Below are 23,387 nucleotides of genomic sequence, written 5' to 3'. Positions count from 1 at the left end.
GTTATCTCATGACTGATCTGCCCCAGATTGATATCACATTTACTATTAAAATGCCAATGCTATCTCGGTTGATAAATCACTGATCTGCTTTTGAAGCGTGGTGTGTGTGTGTGTGTGTGTGTGTTGTGTTGTGTTGTGTTGCTCTCCTGGCAGAGCACGGGGCCAGCATGGTGGGTGAGTTCTTCTCCGGCGGCGGCGCTTGTCTGAAGGAAAGTGGAGAGAACTGCTCAGCCGAAGCCTCGGTGGACGGTGAGTACACCGCAGTGTCGCTCTCTCTCTCTACGTTCTCGCGTTCTCTCCTCCTCTCGCCCTTCAACTCTCTTCTGCTCTCTCGCTGTCGGTCGCTTTGTTATTCCCCTATTTCCGTCTCCGAGGGTTTTATTTATAAACCGATTGGACGGTGGTGGTGTGACGCCTGGGGCAGATTGACGTTAGCCGTTGATTAGAAATGATTGATATTTGTTGTGTTGAATTTGTTAAATTTCCCCCCTTTTTGCTATCTGTTTTTTTTTTGTTATTTGATTAGCTTCGCCGTAGATTAAATTTCCGTGATAATCAACGGTAGATAACAGCTCCTGAATTATCTTTAGGAAAAAAAAAATGACATTACGATTATTCTTATTTTTATTACGAGAAAGCCCTCAGGGCCAGGGACCCCACGTGGCTGGCAGGCGGTGGATAGTGGGAGGGTGCTGCGCGCAAAGGGGGTGCAACGGGTTTAGGAGGGTGAGGGGCTAAGACCCAACTCGCTGTGGGGGGGTGGGGTGGGGTGCAGAGGGTCAGGGGGTTAATCACCGCCAGCTGGGTCAGGGGGTTTGGGGCTGTAGAATACCCATCCCCGACCGCCGCCAACCCCCTTCATGGAGAGCTTCTCACCAGCGGCGGCCTCCAAGCCCCCCGCGTGCATCAGCACCACGGCCTCTAATAACCGCGGCCTGCAGACCTGTTGACCGGAGAAAAGCCCCGATTTGGGGGTCGGGGGTGGGGGGGGGGGGGGTGTGCTTGGAGCCGTCTGAGAATGCCAAAAGAAAGTGGACCGTGGGTTCTCCTCGGCCACAAAGGGAAACCTTCAGCTCTGTTGGACGCGTGTGACCGTGATCAATCAATGACTTGATTGTAGTTTGGGACGGGCGTAGGGCCGTGGTGGTGATGAGACGCGTTGAAAGCGGTCGGTTATTCAGGGATGGACACGTTCAGGAGCTCAATGACCCCAGAGGCCTTAACACTATTCTGTCTGCCACCACTCAGACTTAAATTTCAGACTCAAATTTTCAAATTAATAATCATTAGTCTCGATTGTCTTCGTAGGGTCCTTGCCGGTGGTTGTATTTCATGCTTTTTTTTTTACAAAAATACAATTCAGGGTGTCTCTCCATGAAAAGACCAGAAACCAAACGTTGTGTTTGAGGGTGACACCATGATGTATTCTGTGGGCACTTCACCTCACCACAATGTGCAAATGAGCGAGAAAACACAACTTCATGTGGATTCCGGCGCCAGGGACCTTAAAACGTATTTCAGGGGGCGACTCTCAGCGGGTGGCGGTCTATGAAAGGTGCCACACGAATAATCAGACTTCTACTACCGCCTTCGTGTTCTAAACGGAGTCCCGAACATGGGTTAGGACCACGGTCCTTTAGGTTAGGGTTGGAGTCCCCACGTGGGTATCAGAGACTGTTGATCTTAAATCCATTGCACTCCTGCGACCAGCTACACGCACCACCCTAATCCCCACCCCCAGAACCCTTCCTACTATCTAGCACCACCACCACCATCAACATGACCACCACCACCACAACCAACATGACCATGACCACCACCACCACCACCATCTATTTTACTTTCTTTTACTCATCTATTATTTACTTTTATTGTATGACAGTGTTCACATGTGAAGCACTTTGACTCGTTCGCCTCGTTCATGTGTATGTAAAGTGCATGTTATGAATAAAGTTGCGTTGCCTTGTTGCCCCCTAAACCCCCGCCGCGGCCGCCGCCCCCAGCCGGTGTGGTGGCGCCGCAGCAGCAGCCGGCGGCGGGGACGGCGGCGCTGGTGATCGAGGACAAGGAGCGCGTGTGCGACTCGCTGATCATGTGCATCGTCACCGTGCTGAGTCACGGCCTGAGGAGCGGCGGCGGCGTGGGGGACGTCCTGAGGAGGCCGTCCAAGGAGGTGTGTGGGGTGGGGGGGGTGGGGGGGGGTGTGTGTGTGTGTGTGTGTGTGTGTGTGTGTGTGTGTGGGGGGGGGGGGGGGGGGGGGGTTGTGTGTGTGTCTGTGTTTGTGTGTCTGTGTGTGTGTGTGTGTGTCGGGTGCGGGGTTGTGTGTGTGAGTGTGTGTGTGTGTGTGTGGTGGGGGTTGTGTGTGTGTGTGTGTGTGTGTGTGGTGCAGGGTTGTGTGTCTGTATGTGGTGGGGGTTGTGTGTTTGTGTGTCTGTGTGTGTGGTGGGAGGGTTGTGTGTGTGTGTGTGATTCTTTAGGGCAGTGTTTCCCAAACTTTCTTTCTGGGGGACCCATTTCTTTTAAATTACAAACCATCGCGACCCAATTCAAAATAGTTCAGTACTATCAGAAACATGCTTCTAGTTTAAAGTTTTAAATGCTCATGCAGAACGGGGAGGCTTGTGTCGAAGGGGAAGCTGTTGTTATCAAACAGTCAATCAATTCGAACAGTCGACATTAATCAATTCGTTAACCGCATAAGATAAGATAAGATAAAACTTTATTAATCCCCCGGGGGAGAAATAGGGTATGGGTTATCAGCAGCAAGGAGTGAGACAGTCAAGAAACCGGAGAGATAGATGCTGTTGATGATAGATGATAGATAAAGTATTTCTGTAAAAAAAAAAGAAGGAAAAAAAGACGTGTGTGTGTCTGTGCGTGCGTGCGTGCGGGATTGTAAGTGTGTGTTTCTATTGGGGAGTGAGCGTGTGTGTGTGTGTAGGGGAGGTGGGTAGTGTTAGTGTTTGTGTGTCTAGTTAGTGTTTGTGTGTCTGTGTGTGGTTGTGGTGTGCATGCAGCATTGATTGAGTGAGTGAGTGAGGGGGTTAACACGTTTTTTTCAAAAAAAAAAAATTTCTTTCTCCGTCCTCGCCGTTCTCCTCCAGGAGCCTCTGTTCGCCGCCCGGGTCATCTACGACCTGCTGTTCTTCTTCATGGTCATCATCATCGTGCTCAACCTCATCTTCGGCGTGATCATCGACACCTTCGCCGACCTGAGGAGTGAGAAGCAGAAGAAGGAGGAGGTGCTGAAGACCACCTGTTTTATCTGCGGTGGGTCAGCGCTCAAAACAACAAGAGACGAGGTTTAATTAAAGAGGGTTGTTTCTAAAACTGTGACTACAGATGACCTGGCTGCTGATATTTTTCGCCAAATACACACACACAGCCCCATAGAAAGTAATCACCCTGAACAGTATTCTAAGGACAGCAGATATGGCTGCCAAGCAACACAGGCTAGAAAACGGCAAGAACGAATGGGAATGCGGTCACAGTTTCGTGTTGAGTATATTACAAAGTCTTTTGAGAATCAATAAACTGTAATCATCTGTTTTATCAACGGTAAATAAATCACAATAAAGCCACACAGCCACAGCCACACACAATATGACTAAGGACCATTTTGTTTCCATGTATCTCGCCTTGTTTCATCAGTTCAATTAGTTAATATTAGATATCATAAAACAACAATTCATTAGGATATTATTATTATTATACGTTCACTCGTATTAACAGCAAAAAAGTTCCATGAGTCTAGTGACGGAGTGTAAAAGATTTTGTCGTGAGACGAATGGAGGTCGGGCCCCAATTCATTCAGCGAGCGGACGCCAACAACGAAAGGACTTGCAGCTCCAAACAAATACATCTAGCAGAGCAGCGGTGTGACACACAACAGCTGCTGTTGTGTGTGTGTGTGTGTGTGCGTGCAAGTGAGGTTCTGCAATTTGACGTTGAGAGGCTAGAAAGATGGGGGCTGGCTCTTCTGGGTAGTGTAAACAGCCACACACCTCCTCTTCCCAGAACGGCTCGGTTAGTCATGGGTGCTACTGCAGAGGAGGGAAAGTGTCTCTTCCTGTCGCCTTATGAGTCGCTTGACCACGTTAGACACTGTTGTGACAAAGTTCTGATCCCCTGAGCATCATATGTCGTGTTAAGGGCCTGCTTGTTGTTGTTGTTGTTGTTGTTGTTGTTGTAGTAGCTTTGTCTTGTGGGTGTACGGAACACGTGGCTTTTTGAAGTATGGCTCTGCTTTTTCAAAACTTGATCTTTAAGGCTTCATGCTCAGTCCGGGGCGTTTACAGCTCCCCGTCGTCACACTGATTCTGTGTTTCTATCTCTCTATGGAAGTGTGTTAGTGTATCAGCGGTGTTTCTGTCTGTCTCTGTGGACTCTATTGAAGTTGGTTAGTGTGTATTTGTTTCTATCCGTCTCCATGGAAGTGTGCTAGTGTGTCTTTGTTTCTGTCTGTCTCTACGAAGGTGTGCGTCGGTGTGTGTGTGTCTGTGTCGCTCTCTTGTCTCTACGGACCACATGAAAGTAACCTGCCGTGTCTTTTCTTCACAGGTTTGGAGCGGGACAAGTTTGACAACAAGACGGTGACGTTTGAGGAGCACATCAAGGTGGAGCACAACATGTGGCACTACCTGTTCTTCATCGTGCTGGTGAAGGTGAAGGACTCCACCGAGTACACGGGCCCCGAGAGCTACGTGGCGGAGATGATCAGGGTGAGAGCCGTCTCCCACAGCCAGGGCCTTCAGTCACCGGGCCGTTTACGACCAAGCCGACCTCATGCGTCTCATGAGTTGTGCTCAGGGCGACCGCCCCCGCGATAATTACACCAATATTAGATGTTAAGACTTTAAATGCTGGTATTCTCTGGGATTTGTGTGAAAGATCTTTGCGACCAAAAAAATAACCTTCAAGAACGTTGAGCTTTCCTCCTCCTTGACACTGAATTGCTTTCCTAAACAGTCACCTTTTAAAATCAATTTCTCTGGGACTAATGGTCTTCTTTATGAGGTATTTTAGGTATTTTTAGTTTTTTTTTTTGGTCTGAATAACTCCTTATCCTCTGAGCCTTGACCTCCAAATAAAACGTGTGATACTAAGCACCAGCCTGGTCTGACCTCCGGGGTCTAGCGGGTAATCCCCCCGACTGCCTGAACCCGGCTGCCTTCCACACATGACCGCAGTGAGCTTTGTGAACGGAGAATCAACTTCAGACAGAGCAATGTGTTAATGCTTTTACAGCCTGCGTAATCATTTAATACCAACACATTCACACACCCACGCACACACACACACACATATGCATATACGCACATCCATAACAATTCTCTGTCTCCCACACGCACACACACACACACACACACACACACACACACACACACACACACACACACACACACACACACACACACACACACACACACATGCTCACTCGTTGAGCCACTAATTGCGTCATGCTGGGCAGACCAGCAGATATTCTCATGACCAGGGAGCAGAGTGGGGAAGTCCGGAGAGCGACAGGTGGCCCTCCCCATTATCCATTATCGGCTGCATTATCAGCAGCTCACTTCGTATTCATCAGCTTTATATTTGTTTATTATGCATTGATGTTTCTATAAAAAAATAATCTATATTTAAACACTAAAGGCAATAGCTATTTGAATGTGCGATCTATTTACATTATATAGATTTGTATAATGTACTTTATTTGCATTAGAGATTATTTTATTTAATGTTTCATTGGGAAGTAGTAATGACTATTATAATATAATAATAATAATATATATATAATATAATATATATATTATAATATTTATAATATTTATAATTATGAACGTAATTTCCAAACCTGATCTACATTTGATTTAGTTTAATATAATTTAGTTTATACAGTTACGCTTAAAATGTTTAATTGGGAAGTAGCAATGGCTATTTAAAGAATAAAATAAAGAAATAATGTGTAATTTCCATATATATACATACAGGTATATATACTTTAGATACATTTTTATAGTGTACAGTATAAATAGGTTATAAAATATTTTCGAATAAAATGTATCAAAATTTTGATTAAATAAAATAAGACGGTACATTCTATGTTAAACATTTATAATATATAAAGATTAAAAATAATTGTACAAAACATTATTTAGCAAACAATTTTGAGAGTGGTGCAATAGCCAAAATGCAATGAAGCGTTTCATTAACAATTGACATTGATTGAATGATCATGGTCATGATGATCATTGCTTACTAAATGTTGCTTTTCGTAGAAGAAAATATTTCCGTTGAGTTTGGATCTTGGGTTTGAATCAATTTGAAGTCGTTGCACAAACGTTGTTTACAGCCAAAGGAAAGCCCCTTCTTCTTGTCGCAGTGGCTGATGAAGCATCTGTGCTGCATGTTAGTGACGTACTTTCTAGAGTCCGCCATCGCTGTCACTATTATTATTAAACCTAACCTGCAACACACAAACAAATGCACACACACACACACACACACACACGCACGCACAGATGAATATATTGTAAGTAGATATTGAATTAGACTCAGTCAGTGTGGGTTGAACATGAAACTGACGGAACACCACAGATTTTGGAATTGTGAACAGGCCGTTAATTAGTACAATTGTAAACCAACAGTTACTACAAGTGTAGTTAAATTCAAATGAGTAGCGCCATGGTAAACAGGCAGTCACTTACTGCAATTGTAATCAGGCAGTCACACACTCACTGCAAGTGTAATTGAATGTAAAGTAAGTGGAACCAAAAAAAAAAAGATTTCTGGTATGAATGTTGACATTCTGTGGGCAAAACCCAAATCGAAAAAAAAAAAAAAATAATAATGTGCGTTAATCCGTCAATTTGTATTAATGCCGTTAAAATAAGATTGCGTCAAAGCGCAACTTACGCGTTAACTTGCCCAGCCATTATTAATAACCGTGTATAGCCGTGGATATTGTGCATACATTTCTTGTTAAGTCTGCAATAACAACGACAAAAAACGGTTGTTTCTTGCATTTCGAAAAAACTACTTGAGTTGAGCGGGGGCATTTCCTTTGCCATGCCATCATTCATTGTTCTAATGTACAGACATGGCAACCGTCTGCTAATGTACAGACTTGTGCAGGCAGCCGTCTGCGTCATGCAACCAAGCGTCTGCGCCCACTCAGCTGTTTGCCTCACCATATCCGTCGACGGTGCTTTAATGTGGGAACGGCGACAGGGGTGCGTAGCAGGGAGAGTACAGGCGCTCTGATAATGACTGGGCCCTGACGTCAGAGAGGCAGAGATCCCTGCACGATGCGTCAGGTGGAAATGGCAAATACCACAGCACTTAACAAAAACGCGCTGGTGAAGGTGTTGCCCTGCGTTACACCATCTCTCTTCTACGGAGACGCTGCTGTCCCGTGTCAATAATACACTTTTTGAAAGAGAGGGAAAAGTTGAATGTGATCGTGAGTTGAAACAAGCACAAGAGTTTTTGCTTTCTCTTTGGTGTTTTCAGGCTTGTCGATTTTTTTTTTTCGCCGGCAACAGGGGTGAAGCCGTGTGTGGCCGTCGTGCCAGGTGGCTTGCGGTGCGATGCCGGGAGAGAAAGAGTTCTGTTGCAGCACTGTTATATCCTGTTTCCCTGGCTCGGGGCCCTCCTCGCGGTTCCTAATAATGAGAACTGTTACTTCCGTCATTTCCATTGAACTGGCGTGTCTCAAGTGCCAACGATTCCATCCACTTACTGGAAGCATCGTAAACACTGAAGGACTGAACACACACACGCACACACGCACACACGCTCGCGCACACGCACAGTATGAACACTGTGGTTAGAATACATGAGCGAGGTTGAAATGAGGAACCGTGCCTTTTTTCTTTTCCCTTGACCGTCTCATCTCATGAGAACGAGTATTACCAGAACTAAATGTGGATGACATGAAGTCATTATTGGATGATGCAAAGCACGTGAATGCCATTCAAAATAAATCAAATATCTCCTTCCTATATTTGATACCATTTAACTTTTAATACGCATGTTTTGCCCGTTGTTGGTTAAGTCTTGCCTGCATGCGATCAGCGTTCCACTGCACACAACGTGTACCTGGTAGTCTTTGAACCTTTTGAAACACAATCCGATGCAACAAACATATTGTCAAAAGTTGATTTGAGCAGTGAGCTTATGTTTTGTCCGTTCGGTGGGCGAGTTAAAGCACAGCTCAACATCCGCGTCGCACTACTGCTGTTTGTCTTTGCATTCAGGAAGTGGAACTTTGCGCACTTAAGACTACGTCGACACTATCCTGTTTTCAGAATGAGTGTGGCCTCTCACTATATTACTGTTGTGTGCTTCCCCTTCGACCGTGTGTGTGCGTGCATGCGTGTGCGTGCGTGTGTGTGCATGTGCATGTGCGTGCGCGTGTGTGTGTGTGCATGTGCATGTGCATGTGTGTGTGTGTGTGTGACCCAGAACATCGCTTTGTGGCAAACCTGTGACCACCGCAGCTCACCTCCCCGCCTCACAGTAAACCACGGAGCTGCAGGGACTTTTCTCTGCCCGGTTCCGTGGTACTGAGTCGGCCGGATGCGCTCACCTGCAGAGCGCTGGCGTTCTTCTTTTTTTTTTGTCTATGTCTCTCCATCTGTCCATCTGTATCTATCCACCTGTCTGTCTGTCTGTCTGTCTGTCTGTGTCTATCCATCTGTCCATCTGTATCATCCACCTGTCTGTCTGTCTGTATGTCTGTCTGTCTATGGCTGTCCATCTGTATCTATCCACCTGTCTGTCTGTCTGTCTGTCTGTCTATGTCTGTCCATCTGTATCTATCCATTTGTCTGTCTATCTGTATGTCTGTCTGTCTGTATAGCTGCATATGTCTTTTTGTCTGTCCACCCACCTGTCTATCTGTCTGTATGCCCGTCTGTCTGTCTTTGTCCGTCCCTAACATGCCTGAAACACATTATTCCCATTTAAATGGAAATGGAATGGAAAGTCCCAGAGATGAGCTTGATCTCATTTTATGCTAAACAAATAAATGTGCTGTCCGTTTGAAGTATTGAATTTGTCAAGGCAAGGAATTACTCAGACGAAAACGCCCTCTCACGCTTCCATAACCAAGGCAGCACCAGAAGAAGATGTAATGCGGACATCGTTCTCCATAATGTTCAGAACATGCTTCATGCTTTCGATGATCATAACTCTGGCTGCGTCGTTTGTTTCCCCTTTTCCCTTTGACCCAGGACCACAACCTTGACTGGTTTCCCAGAATGAGAGCCATGTCTCTGGTTAGCAGCGACGCGGATGGCGAGCAGAACGAAATCCGAAATCTGCAGGAGAAGCTGGAGTCCACCATGAAGCTGGTGACCAACCTCTCGGGCCAACTGACGGAGCTCAAAGAACAGGTCAGTTCGACCACCGCAACCGAGTATACCTCCATAATACCTCAAATGGTGCAATAATACCTTCAAAATGAATAACATACATTATAAAATGGGTGGCTTAAATCAAGCGATCTGATTGGTTCCCGACTGTTGTATAATGAGCGTATACACACAGCTATGACGCCCGTTCAGTTCACAGAGTTCAGCATCACTCCACGCCTAACTTGAACTGTTGTTTATTTTTATATAAAAGCAATAGCATAGTTCACTGAAGCCTAAAAACATGCTGATTGCTGGAGAGGGTGGAAATGTTGTAAAGCAATAGGCACATGGTGAGTGAACTCGATAGAAGGCTAAATTGCCGGCGAACCGAGCTACCGTCTCTAGCCTTCTCTCTGAAGGACGCTACAGTGTGTTGCATAGCAACCGCCGTGCACTTTGCAGGCAGCCAGGAGGGACTACTTTTTTGTATTCGTAAAAAAAAAATGCTTTTTCAAAATTGAGAGTGTCTACGACTTTCATTTCGCCATACTTACGTAACCGTTTTATAAAAGCAATAGATCACTTCAGTCAGTGGTATACACTCATTACAGTGAAGGGGGTCGCCGCCCCTCCGCTGCGCGTCGGGACGGACAACGGCCCTTAACTGTGGTATAATGAGAACATACCACAGCCTGTCGTGATCTATTGCTTAAGTATACTACATAATGAGTCGCAACACACTCCAAGACCTTCCAGACTGGAGGCCGGTTCCTTAATGGAATAATAACGACGAAATGGCCGGGAATGCACTCCAACTGGACTTTTTAACATTACCACCCCAGACGTTTAGGTCACACAACCTTTTCAGCTAGTAGAGTCTCATGATACTGCAGGATACTAAAAGATAAAACCCAAAGAAGCACAACACAAATGACGCTGATTCCTAGAACTAGAAGGGTACGACAGTCTTCCTGTATTTGATCAACCGACAACGTTGCAGTGTAATGTTGTGTTGCTGACTTCTGAATCCAAACGGACAGACAAGGGGCCGGTTCTTCAATCAAACCTATCGACGCATCAAAGAACAATAGGGTGACACTAACATTTGACAAGAGTCAAATCAACTCAAACACTGATCAGATACAGCAGCAAGCCAGCGTCGCGCTTCCGATTTCTCGCAGCCAATTAAGAGCCAGCGTGACTTGTGGGGGACAGATGAAACGATAATTATGTCAGTATGAGTGCCATATTAAACGCTACACAAATATCCATTATTTGAATATTCAATTAGGGTTCAGATCCCTTTTGAATGGACCTTTTAATAAATGAGAGGCGGTGTGCACCAACGCAGCAGGGAGCGGCGCCGCCCTGCAGCTCTTCAAAGCTGGCATGCGGCCCGTCCTGCTGGGTCGGCGGTGCATGCGTTTCCTCCGGGCGCGCCGCTGTCCTGCTACCTGCTGTAACGCGCAGGCCTAACGACAGACCCTGAGGTCGCTCATAGTTAAGTCATGACGTTGTGTGACATGCGGTGACAGACCGGCGTACCCTCCGTCCCTACCGCACGCTAATGGGGCAGCAGGGACCGGCCCCAGCTCCTCCTGCCGTCTTGACTTGAGGAAGGATTTACCGGATGCTTTGAATCTTCTCCTCGAAACGCAAATTCGAAAGCGGTTGTGACGACCGCGATGCAAAGAGAGATGGTGCCTTCCCGTGGATGCAAACCTTTTTTTAATAGAAATCTTGTTTTAATGATGTATATTGTTCATTTTAGAGGGAGTGTTATTAATATTCAACCAATCACCAAACACCAAGAACATCATAAGCCCCCCCCTGTCCAACGATTCGTATTCGCTCGTTGTTAGCGTACGTCACAACGGAGCCAAACAGCGGTCCCCCCTCCTTCCGAAGTCTCCCGTCTGCGTACGCGCGTGAACGCTAAGAAGTCGGAGCAACGCAAATTATTCCTATTTCCCCCGATGACTCCCATACGGGGGTGAACGCTGCGTTAGCTCAGACGCCCTCGTTCCTCAGCCGATATAGAGTAGGCATGGGCAAAATGATTCTTTTCCGGGAATCAGTTCTTTCAGTTCCCTTCACTGTCACAAATCGTTTGTTTGATTCGTTCGTTCAGTTCGTTCAGTTCGTTCAGTTTGTTAAGTCATATGGTCTGTTACGTCATTTGTCGGGGAATCTCAGGTGTCTGACCTCAACGCTTTGCTTTTAAATATGAGGTACGCCCGCAAATGGTGCCTTTTAAAACACCAGAAGGTCTCAGACGGTGACAGTGCTCGGGAAAACAGCTAGTTTCTGTAGCATTAGCCTACGACGCCGCTCGAGCATCACACGTGTGGTTTTAAGAAGAATAGCCCAAGCTGCCTCAACCACCATGAGAACGTTTTAGACTCTATCAATATAAAGTCAAGGGGAGACTAAGCTCTGTTCGTTTGTATCTTTTATTTACCTGACCATATTTTAGTTTTATGTTTAAAAAAAAAAAAGGAATCAGTTCTCTTCTTTTTGGGAATCAGTTCTCGTAGTTCACCTTCGGGATTCGTTCGTTCTGACCGAATCGTTCGCGAATCGCCCATGCCTAATATAGAGCAAGGGGGCTGTTTTATGCAGGAACTGAAACATTGCTGTGGTGTGTCTAGTTTTTGATGATTCTACCAGACGGCTGTGTGTGCATGTTCCTTTTTCGTGTCAAAGAGATTTTTGAATGGAAATTAAAAAATGGTTGTAGGATGGATGGATGGATAATGGATGGATGAAAGATAGATGGATAATGGATGGATGAAAGATAGGTGGATAATGGATGGATGAAAGTTAGATGGATAATGGATGGATGAAAGTTAGATGGATAATGGATGGATGAAAGATGGATGGATAATGGATGGATGAAAGATAGGTGGATAATGGATGGATGAAAGATGGATGAAATATGGATGGATGAAAGATGGATTGATAATGGATGGATGAAAGAAAGGTGAATGGATGGATGGATTGATAATGGTTGAATGATGGATTGTGGGCATTTGATTGATGGTTGGGGAGAAAATGGAGAGAAAACGATGGAGGAATAAAAGGCAGTTGTCTGTTCATCGAGGAGATCTTTTTCAGATGGCAAATTATTCCTTGCTAGAGCCAGAGGGCCTTGAAAGTAAAGCTAATATATATGACAATATCAAAATGACATGGAAGAGCTTGGTCCCAGGTTCAGACGCAAGGATGTTTTGTATTTCAATAAAAAGTTTTGCCCAAGCTTCACTGAGACGTCGATGTGAACAGCCGCCCTTTCTCTGTGTAAGTTTCTTGCCCTTTGGATGCAGCGCTTACTAAAAACAGAAGACAATGACTCATGGTTCACAACGCTGCTCATTGGCCTTTCAACCTGATGGTGTCTGCGTCATTAGAGAAGAAACTATTTTAAGTTTGGATACACGTTGTGGCCCTGTTGACAGGAAATTGGTTTGTTATTTTGTTATAATAGCCGGAATAGAATATATCATCTGCATATTATGATTACACCCAAAATTCATAATTCATACTTGGACAACTAACTACTTAACGCCACCTGCGTTTTTGATGCACTGAATACACATTTTACATCTTTCAAATGAATAATCACTGTCCAATGAGGTAAACCACCTGAAAATACAAACACCCTGAAAGGAATGAGTTGAGGTTTTTTCCCCATGGTTACTACTCAAGGCAGATTGTGATACTTATATTTTTTGCTAGTATGCATCGTTGAGTGTGAACATTTTGGCAAAATGGTTCAAGATCATGTCCGGGATCACGGAGACATAATGACACGTTTAAAAAACAAAATGTACCGTTGAGTTTTGTTCTGTCCACCTGCTCCTTCTGCCATCTGACATCAGCATGTTGAAATCTAATTGATCTAATTATTAATCCCATTGCTCCCATTACAAATGTTAAACGGCTGGTTTAGGATTTTTGGCTTTGGCGCCGTCTGTCATTCTTCCTGGGGTTTGGCTAACAGCAGTCAGAGCACTTTTTTGTCAATCATTTCAGTTGTATTGTCAAAATGGATCAATTTCAACGAGGAGAATTCAGCCTATTTAACGACCCGTCACTACAAGACTATTTGGTTCAGAATATCAGTTTCTCCTTCCACTACTTCAAATCAGTTGCGTTGTGATTGCTGCGCACAGCCTAGACAAAGAAGAAACGGTTATTCGGGAAAAAAATAGAACTGGAGTAATTGCTTGTAAAATAAATTGAATTCTTTAATAAATTAATATTGTTCATTCCAACTTTAAAGATTAACAAATTCATGTTTGCATGATCTGAAAGGTCCTTTAATGATTCGGCAGCTCAGAATTCACACCAGCACATTAATGCTAACCGGTATATTGACAGATGATCAAATCGATCTGCCATTTAAAAATATATATATAAAACACTTGACGACCAAGTTCCAATATTCCGCGCAACGATAGTAACAGAGATAATGGTGGACTGAAAAAAGTTCATTGGATGCTTTAAAGAATGCCAAAAATATAATGTTTTTGTGAAGTTCAGTTCTTTTTTTTTTTGCAGAACTATAAAGAGATATTGTTGTTGTTGTTGTTGAAGTGAGAAGTATGGGTAAGGAAGCGAATGTTATTGAGACACATTGACCCAGACAGGACCAGCCAGGGAGGAAACCAGCGGAGAGGAACCACCCAAATATAGCTCACCCCTTTTGAATTAGCGGTGCACTTCTATTGATGCGCCTGAAAGACAAAAACCGAATACCATTAATCTCCAAGGTTGTTTATTTTCGTGTGTGTGTGTGTGTGTGTGTGTGTGTGTGTGTGTGTGTGTGTGTGTGTGTGTGTGTGTGTGTGTGTGTGTGTGTGTGTGTGTGTGTGTGTGTGTGTGTGTGTGTGTGTGCACGCCTAAATACAGTAGAGAAATGTTCCTGTTTTATCAGTCAAGGAAGGCTTTTATTAATCAAAGTTTTTTAAATAAAAGCAACTCAACCAAACATATCCATACACATTACAGATAAGTTTGTCCTTGCAGCAGATGCACCACGGCTGTTAGTTTCTGATGCCTCCTTGTTTACCAGAGGAGGTCGCATTCGGTACATGAGGAGTACTCATTTCCTGAACACACATTAAACTCACTTTACATATTCAAATGAAACAATGTTTTGGCAAAGTTTGCCAAAAGTGCCATTGTCAGATCCTAATAATTCAGGCACTAAAACGAAGTCATTCTTCAAAAATAATCTAAGTGGTCGTGTATATATATCGCTCGACTAAAGGTTAACGACTTTGAAAATAGAGTGAGTTTCGTTTTTTAGTGTTTTGTTTACAGTCAGGCTTACGTCAGAGCTAATAACGATTCATTAGAATATGACCAAAATGCGTCTCACATTTTTTGTATGTGCCTTTTTATTATTTTTTTCCCAGTACAGCGGAAATTAAGTTTATCTTGCATAGCTGCAAAGTCTTAATTATCAAAAAAACGATGTATTTAACTTTTGGGTTTATTTATTTGTTTATTTATTAATTTACGGAATTGCTTTTATGAGTGGGACAGTACTTTCGTAAGTGTACAAGTGGTCGTGTATACATCTCTCCACTAAAGGTTAACGACTTTGAAAATAGAGTGAGTTTCGTTTTTAGTCTTTTGTTTACAGTCAGGCTTGCGTCAGAGCCACAGGACTCTCTGGATGAGTGTGTTGTGCTGAAGATTTCTGAAGAATCGTATCCGTTTGGTAAAACCCAGTGCAGTGGTGGTGCATGCATCTACAGGCGAGAGAGTCTCTTTGGATTTACCATCGCGCAACTTCCCCCCCCCCCCCCCCCAAAACAAACCACACGGACCGACCGACCGACCGCAGTCCAGTACGCGACCGGAGGCCTCACTCCACAGCGTGTGTGTGCACAGGTACCGACTGATCGACAAAATGTCCTCCTCCTCTCGGGGGGGGGGGGGGTTTCTCTCTCTTCTCTCTCTCTCCCTCAGATGACAGAGCAACGGAAGCAGAAGCAGCGCATCGGCCTATTGGGCCATCCGCCGCACATGAACGCCAACCCCCAGCAGCCCGCGTAGCGACCACTTGACCCCCGACGAGGGAGGGAGGGAGGGAGGGAGGGAGACTTCTGATGGACCGCCGGAGACTCTGCTCTCGGTGTCTGTGCGGTGGGAGCCGCGTAGCTTACAGCTTATAATGGAACGAAACGTTTTAGCGAAAACACAAGTAGGTTAGTGGCGGTATCATGTCTTATAATGTCTAGCCCGTGCTCGTGGGGACTCCCATGGGGTACGACTCAGTAAGCCTAATGTATGTGGCCCACGCGTGTGTGTGTGTGTGTGTGTGGCCCGTGTGTGTGTGTGTGTGTGGGACCGTGGTGCCAAGTGGTTTTCTATGTAGAGACGAATGGGATTTTTGTTCGATACATGGCCTTTACTGAATGAACTTGAACGACGGGAGAAGCCGAATGGCTACACGAAAGTTACACGAAAAAGTCCCATTTAAAGCTTTTTTTCTAACGGTTTAATCAGTATTTGTTAACTTTCCTTATTTTGTCTTTCGGTGCAACACTCAATCTTATGCAATCTTCATATATGTGGACTTGAGTCTTGAGTTGTTCTGTAAGGGTTGAGAGCTTGCACTCTTCTGTCGTTGTGTGTCACGTTTGTCTCACGTAGCCCTGGGGGGTAGGGATCTGTTGAATTAAATCTTAATATAGAAGTGATAAGACCATAATAATATGAATAATAATTAATATGCCAGCTCAATTATTCCTTTTTTTATTTATTTCAATTACATTTATTTAATTTCTTTGCTGTCTATACTGCAACCAACTCAAAGGCACTCAAGATAGTTTACTGTCATATATATCTATATATATATATATAGATATATACCTTTGTTTATCCAATGCTGTCTTATCTCAAAGCTAATTTTATGATGTTATATATTTATGTGCGTCAGTGCTGCTAATACATTAAGCTCAGGAGTTTACAGCTAATAACGATTCATTAGAATATGACCAAAATGCGTCTCACATTTTTTGTATGTGCCTTTTTATTATTTTTTTTCCCAGTACAGCGGAAATTAAGTTTATCTTGCATAGCTGCAAAGTCTTAATTATCAAAAAAACTATGTATTTAATTTTTTTTTGTTTATTTATTTGTTTATTTATTAATTTATGGAATTGCTTTTATGAGTGGGACAGTATTTTTGTAAGTGTACATACAACCATTGCTTTAACCATTGCTTTTGTATACTGTAAGTAGGTACATTTCCAGGATAATAAAAATGGAAATAAATGCAAAAAAAAGCCACAATATTTCAATTCTAAGCAGTGTCAATTTGTACATTAAAGTAGAAGTATTTATTTAATTGTATGCAAGTATCCTTTGCTTATTGACTTTGGGTTTGGCGTCACACTAGGTGTGTGTAGCGGATCTAAAGAGTTAAATCGAATGATAATGAAGGTGTTTAAAAGCAGGTCATAGGGGGATATTTCACTTACGGAGAATATGACGGTGGTCTTAAAACGTAACAACCACTTGATATCAGAGTTTCTGTTTCACAGTGAAAGTATGGCAATGACTTTACATGTTTTATTTCAGACCACCTTTACTTTTAAATGCTGTGAGCGACGGGCCCACCTTCTCTTCGGCAAGCAATGTGAAACTGTGTAGGCCTATACAATAACAACTACGACAAACAAACTTTAAATCTATAGGCCTATTTGGTTTAAACGTGAGTTACGACTAGTTTTAAAAGGCTCAGGATACTGCTTAAATTGTAAATTAAGAGTAACCTAATAGCCTATATATATTTTAAAAAAAAAAGGTAACAAGAGGCTATGCTATGGACAATACGAGTTGTGTATATATGAAGCATAGAATATAAAAGTAATTGCATATGTTCCTATGCAATATACGGCCTAATTATTTTGTATATTTCGATGTGCGCAAAAACTATATTCAGCTTTACACGTCAGCACTCAGTGCGCCCAACATTTAACCGTAAAAGACGGACAACTGCTCTGCATAGCACCGCGACAATCGCTGCTGCCAATTCGGATAAAATCAGAATCTTTAAAAATCGTCTATTTCAAGCTTGTATGTTTATGCTGAAACTGATGTGGGGTGACTGATTTTGAAATAAACTAGTCTTCTTTGGTAACACCTGTAAACTCCTGGATTTAGCATCGCCTCGTATAGGCTCACTCGGTGGGTGATGGGTGGGGGGGGGGGGGACATGGGGTGATGGGTGTGTGTCTGTGACCCCCACCACCCACCACCCACCACCAGACACTCAGCAGTCAGTCGCTCCCATCCCATCCCATGCGGTGCGTGCGGGTGACGTCAGCGCCAGAGCTTGCTCTACCCTGCTCCTTGTTCCTCGCGCGACCATGAGGAGCTCAACGTGACAGCTCAGCAGCGCTAGCAGCCCAGCCCAGCCCAGCCCCGCTGCTGCTGCCGCCGCTGTTGTCCACATTCGGCTCTCGCCGCATGTGCACGTGTGGCAGCAAACGAGTACAGTATGAGGAGAGAGAGCAGAGTGCGCGCCGCGCGCCCCCGCACAGCAGGCAGCAGGGCACATGTAAAACGAATGATACCAAAATAAAGACCCGAAGAACATGACGGCTAGATTCCTTAAACATAGGTATATGTGAGCGGTGTTTTTTTTTCTCAATTCGTAGCGTGTTTGCTGTTCCGACAAGATCCGATAGTCTTTATTGGGACGATGCGCATTGAAGTCGTTTTATTGCCAATAGATAGATAGATAGATGGGCTGTAGGCGATTATTTGCACACTCTTTACCATTGGACATGGCATAATGTCTGTGCAATGGCTCGTCAAACATTAAAAGATAACTTTTCGTCTTTGTCAATAGCCCCTTTGCGTGCGATTACATCTGTCGGTCGTGTTTGTTATTATTTATTCAAGCCGATGTGGGTGTAGCTTATCTAAAAAGAGTTATCCTGCGACTATCTCATAGTCACACTCAAACGCTAGAGCCTAGATGTTAATGTTCCGACTATCTTTATTTTTCATTTATAACAACAAACGCACAGAGGGGAGAGGAGAGGCGGGTCAGTCTCAAGGCGACGCGAAACATTCTGCCCTACTTTTATTTTTAGTAAATACCGTGGCCGCGCACGTTCCGTCTCTAACTGCGTAGCTGAGAGCGTGGTGGTACACGAGACACCTCCCGCTAGAATGGGGGGGGGGGGTGGTTAGGTGGCGGTGGGGTGGGGGGGAGGGCCAGGCTCGTGCAGATCCTCCTTGTTATTACTCACAGCAGAAAAAGGGGCCGTGCTCCTGGAGGGTTGAAAGCGCCGTCCAACACGTGAGCCTCATGTGACTGGAGCTGGGTCATTATCCGACAGAGGGAGAGAGAGAGAGAGAGAGAGAGAGAGAGAGAGCGAGCGAGAGACGTGCCTGTAGTCACAGGGTTTATTTAACACGTAGTCAAAAACCGCCCCCACTCACATCACACATCTAGTCGGGGCGTGGAGCCGCTGTAAACTATTGCCGTGTCTGGAGCTCGGAGTGACAACATCGTGTGTGTGCTTAGAGAGAGACTGGTGCTGCGGTCTGGAGCGGGAATGTACATTGAAAACAAATCTAGATTCTTCTTCTTATTATTAACTGGATTCTATTAGTTTTTGGTTTCTTGACAGCCGACTATATATTTTTTTTGTTGTTGCATTTTGACGTCTGAAATACATTAAAAAAAAGAAAAAAAAAAGAAAGAAAGACGCGCGTTATCAACATTAAGGGATATTTTGTTTGTTATTGCTGCCGGAACATTTTGGGAGAGACATGGAGAGGATTACAAGTGCGCAGCCGCCTCCTTGTATGCCGAAACACCCGTCGCTCGAGATCGCAGACATGCAAGGGTAAGTGTTGCTTTTATTTTTGTATCATATTTTTTATGGTCTGTTTCTGCAATTTATTTTTGCATTGTATGTTTGACACTGTGTTTTTGAGTTCATTCGAAATCATTTTGCATGATCTGAATTTAATATTTACAACAGCCACATATTGATAACCATGAATATCATTTATTTTCCCCCATAGAATGGAGTATCCCATGTACATGTACAAACCCAGAAGAGGGGTGAAGCGTGGGGATAACAGCAAGGTAAATAGAAGTTAAACTATTTACAATATCGCACGTTACCTTTTTTTTTTCTCTCGGTGACATGACACCGTCCTTCATTTATGCATTAATTCATACGAATTCTTAATGCAGCTTTTTCTTTACAACCTCTTTCAGGAAACATACAAGTTGCCTCACCGATTGATTGAGAAGAAAAGGCGTGACAGAATCAACGAATGCATCGCACAGTTGAAGGACTTGTTGCCAGAGCACCTAAAGCTTACAGTGAGTGTGAGTTTTTATCTTCGTTTTATCTTTCAAGTGTGACCGACGACAGACTGACTTATCGGATGAATGATGTTGCTTCTACTAGTTCTTCAGCTCCCTACATTAGTTTTTATTTTATTCTTATTACCACCCCCTGCAAAATAAAATGTGAAATACACTATTTTTAAATGATAAAAACAAGGCTTTATTGTTTGATAGACATGTGCATGTAGTCCCGCCCGCCTGCGTGCGTACGTGTGTGTGTGCGTGTGTGTGTGTGTGTTTGTGCGAAAAGCATGGCATGGCTTCCCAGCCCCCGTGGCCGCGCGCGGAGGGGCTTATCCTCCGTTCAGCTGCTGAACGTGTTGCATAAGAAAGATCAACATGCTTATCGTAGGTCTTCCTGTTTTTAGACGCTGGGTCATTTGGAAAAAGCGGTGGTGCTGGAGCTCACTCTGAAGCACGTGAGGGACCTGAGCGTGGTGCTCGAGCAGCAGCAGCAGAAGATCATCGCCCTGCAGAGCGGCCTGCAGATCGGTATGTTGTTTACAGTGTCACTCACGGACGTGTAAATATATACTATCACACACACACGTGCACACACACACACGCATGCACGCACGCACACACACAGGTGTGTTTAGTCACAATAACATTACAAAATAGTGTAAATGCATGGTAATATTGGCGAATACATACGCTACACTTTTAAGAGGAGCTCAAAGACAACTTGGGGCACCGTGAGACACGACAATCCAACCACAAAATATGTGGCAATTTGGTTCACCGAAAAAAAACTAAAGCCTACAGGTGGATCCAGTTTTGGTGTAGCCTAATCTGGTGCACAGAACGTGGCGCTCTAGCCTCTAACCGCCGTTGTTCCGTTCCAGGCGAGCAGGGAGGCGACACGGCCGAGAACGGCGAGGAGTTGTTCCGCTCCGGGTTCCACCTCTGTGCCAAGGAGGTCCTGCAGTACCTGGCCAATCAGGACAGCAGCCGGGACCTGAGCTCCTCCCACCTCATCAGCCACATCCACAAGGTGGCGTCTGACGTCCTGCGTCATCCCGTGAGCCCACGGCCGACAGCCCACTCCTCCTCCTCCTCCTCCTCCTCCTCCTCCTCCTCGGCCCGCAACCAGACGACGACGGCGGCGACGGCGGAGAGAGGCGCGGCGGGCCGCCAGCCCCCCCAGGCGCGCGTCCCCGAGGGCCACGCCATGAACTGCGTCCCCGTCATCCAGAGGACTAACCCAGCCCACGGCGGCCACAGCGAGCAGAGCGGCAGCGACACGGACACGGACAGCGGCTACGGCGGCGAGCACGAGAAGCTGCAGCGGACGGAGTGCCGCGGCGAGGACGGCGACCACACCGGCGGCGGCGCCTGCGGGCCGCTGAAGCAGACGGCGGCGTCCGACAAGAGCGCCATCAAACAGGAGGACCGCCACCACCACCACCGCCTCCTCCACCACCACAACAACAACGGCGACGAGGAGGAGGCGCCCGGAGCCAAGAGGTCCAGGTGTGACTCTCCTGAGGACGAGAGCCTCTCCGCTCACCTGGGCGCCGGCTCGGGCTACATGGGCTTCTCCCCCAACCAGCCTCCCTTCTGCATGCCCTTCTACCTCATCCCGTCCGCCGCCGCCACCGCCGCCGCCTACCTGCCCATGCTGGAGAAGTACTGGTACGGCGGGGGCATGCCCGTCATGTACCCGCCGGGCATGGCGGTGGGCGCCGCTGGCAGCTTGCAGCCGGAAGCGCTCTCCTCGACCCCCTCTACCTCCTCCTCCTCCTCCTCCTCCCCCTCTTCCGCCTCCTCCTCTCTGGTGAGGTCCCCCAGGGCTGGTTCCCCGGCACACCACCACCACCACCAGACCCCCAACATGGAGTCCCCAGCTCTTCGGCACGCCCTTAAACAGATTCCCCACTTAAGCACAGAAACCAAAGACTAAAACTGTTTCGTTTTTTTTTTAATTTTTTTTTTTAAATCTTATTATTTGTATTATTATTATTATTATTTTGGTTGAAATCCTGCCCATCGAATGTTGAGATCTTGACCCGCTGGAAAGTATCAACGAGAGTGACGGCGCAGTTTGCGCCGTCAAATCTCTCTCCCCCTCTCTCTCTCTCTCTCTCCCCCCCTCTCTCTCTCTCTCTCTCTCTCTCCCTCCCTCTCTCCTGAGGGTCCAGGCCTCTCGTGGTCCCCTTCGTTCACGGTGCGCTCGCGATAGACTGACGGGTAACAATAATCAGTCGGTGAATCCCCGAACGCTCTCCTCATTCTTATTGTTTACAGATCACCTGTCGCGTAGCTCTGGAACACTGTGATGACGCCTAGTTCAAAGTTGAAAAAAAAAAGTGAAGAAGTCAGGAGAGTTTTTTTTATTATTAGAATCGTTTTTTTTTTGTTTTGTTCGGCCTGGTTTCTCTACACTCTGTGATGAATGTCAAAAGCCAACCCATAATGTGATGCAGTGAAAATGCCCACCCCCCCACCGTAAATCATAATGGGCTCGCCTCTCTCACATAAACGGGTCTGTAAAGAATGTTAGATGTTGAACAAAAAGAAGCGCCCCCCCCCCCCCCCCCCCGAGATAGATGCTGCTTTGAGGAGCTCGTGATTATTACCTGCTGTCGATAGCTGAGCTGGGCTGTTCTTGTATTGCTACTCTCTCGCATAAACCTCTCCCAGGGACAACAACAACAACAGGACCATTCTTAAAGACTAGAATGTTACCAAGTAATGTCTGGTACAATGCTAGCCAGAGATCTCTGTCATGCATTTCATCCACAAACTACCTTGCGGCTATAAGGTCACACAACGGTTTATTGTACTCAGCGGGGGTGGTACATCCGCCAATCACCAGCCACGGTGGTTTGTGTCTGTCGAGCGATGCACACCATATGTGTGTGTTTTTTTTTTTTGACATTAGCATAAGTTTGTGACATGTTATTATTTGTGCATCTAGATGGGAGTTCCTTTTGAAGTAATGTATTATAATAATTTTTTGTTTAAAACTTTTGTTTCAACTTGTACATCTTTATTTTTGATACGTGACCCACTGAGTGTACTTGCGTTGTAACTAGGGAGAGAGAGGGAGCTCGAGGTTTTGTTCGCTGTATGCCAAGGAAAACATGTTAGTAGCATTGTGCTAAAGCCGCAGGTCTGCATCATGCTAACACATCTCTAGTTTATTATTGCCTTTTGCTTGTTTAAAGCAGACACAAGTCTCAATGTATTTACACTAAATCATATGTCTGTGACAAAGAGCGTGAATGTATAATGTTCAAAACAAAAATAATAGTTTTGTAAAGATGAAAGAGGTACTGGATATTTTATTTTAAGACGTAACACAGGGTGGTTTGTTGTATATATTTTGTCTATAAAGTATTGTTGATATACATTAAAAAATATTAATAAAGTTTTTTTCCCTCTTGTGGAATTACGTGTTTGTGTTTGGATGTGCTTTCTAACCATCGATACGCTTGGCTTCTGCAAAACACACACACACACACACTTGCATAACTAGACTTACATAACGTATAGAACAGCCGTTCCCCTGTAAATCAATAGTCAGTCTCAGATTACAGTTCTGCCACATGTCCACCCTCAGGGCCTTTTCATTAGTTACAGCTCAAGTTCTAAAGACTCACATTGTTGTTGCAAATTTGAAATAT

At 45.1% G+C, this 23,387-nt stretch overlaps 2 protein-coding genes across 3 annotated transcripts in view; both read left to right on the top strand.

Moving 5' to 3' along the window:
- itpr1b (inositol 1,4,5-trisphosphate receptor, type 1b) overlaps positions 1-16,585 on the top strand; it is an 84,480-nt gene extending 67,895 nt beyond the window's left edge. Inside the window, 6 exon segments of the mRNA XM_084463463.1 lie at positions 154-249; positions 2,004-2,173; positions 3,105-3,270; positions 4,561-4,721; positions 9,237-9,398; positions 15,342-16,585. Of these exon segments, the coding sequence (XP_084319589.1) occupies positions 154-249; positions 2,004-2,173; positions 3,105-3,270; positions 4,561-4,721; positions 9,237-9,398; positions 15,342-15,428 (842 nt within the window). The 3' untranslated portion in view covers positions 15,429-16,585.
- Positions 16,586-18,790: 2,205 nt separating this feature from the next.
- bhlhe40 (basic helix-loop-helix family, member e40) lies at positions 18,791-23,152 on the top strand. Of its 2 annotated transcripts, none has more exons than XM_084464120.1 (5): positions 18,791-19,243; positions 19,425-19,488; positions 19,624-19,737; positions 20,127-20,250; positions 20,604-23,152. In XM_084464120.1, exons 1-5 carry the CDS (start codon positions 19,167-19,169, stop codon positions 21,659-21,661), a joined length of 1,437 nt encoding a protein of 478 aa, XP_084320246.1. In that variant the 5' UTR covers positions 18,791-19,166; the 3' UTR covers positions 21,662-23,152. The 2 variants fall into 2 exon arrangements, with proteins under 2 accessions (XP_084320246.1, XP_084320247.1); XM_084464121.1 differs by having other exon boundaries at positions 18,794-19,243; positions 19,624-19,731.
- The last annotated feature ends 235 nt before the right edge of the window (positions 23,153-23,387 follow it).

Source organism: Micromesistius poutassou (genome assembly GCF_964030765.1).
Source record: "Micromesistius poutassou genome assembly, chromosome: 2".
NCBI classification, from domain to species: Eukaryota; Metazoa; Chordata; class Actinopteri; order Gadiformes; family Gadidae; genus Micromesistius; species Micromesistius poutassou.
This window is presented reverse-complemented; position numbering and strand designations above follow the sequence as displayed.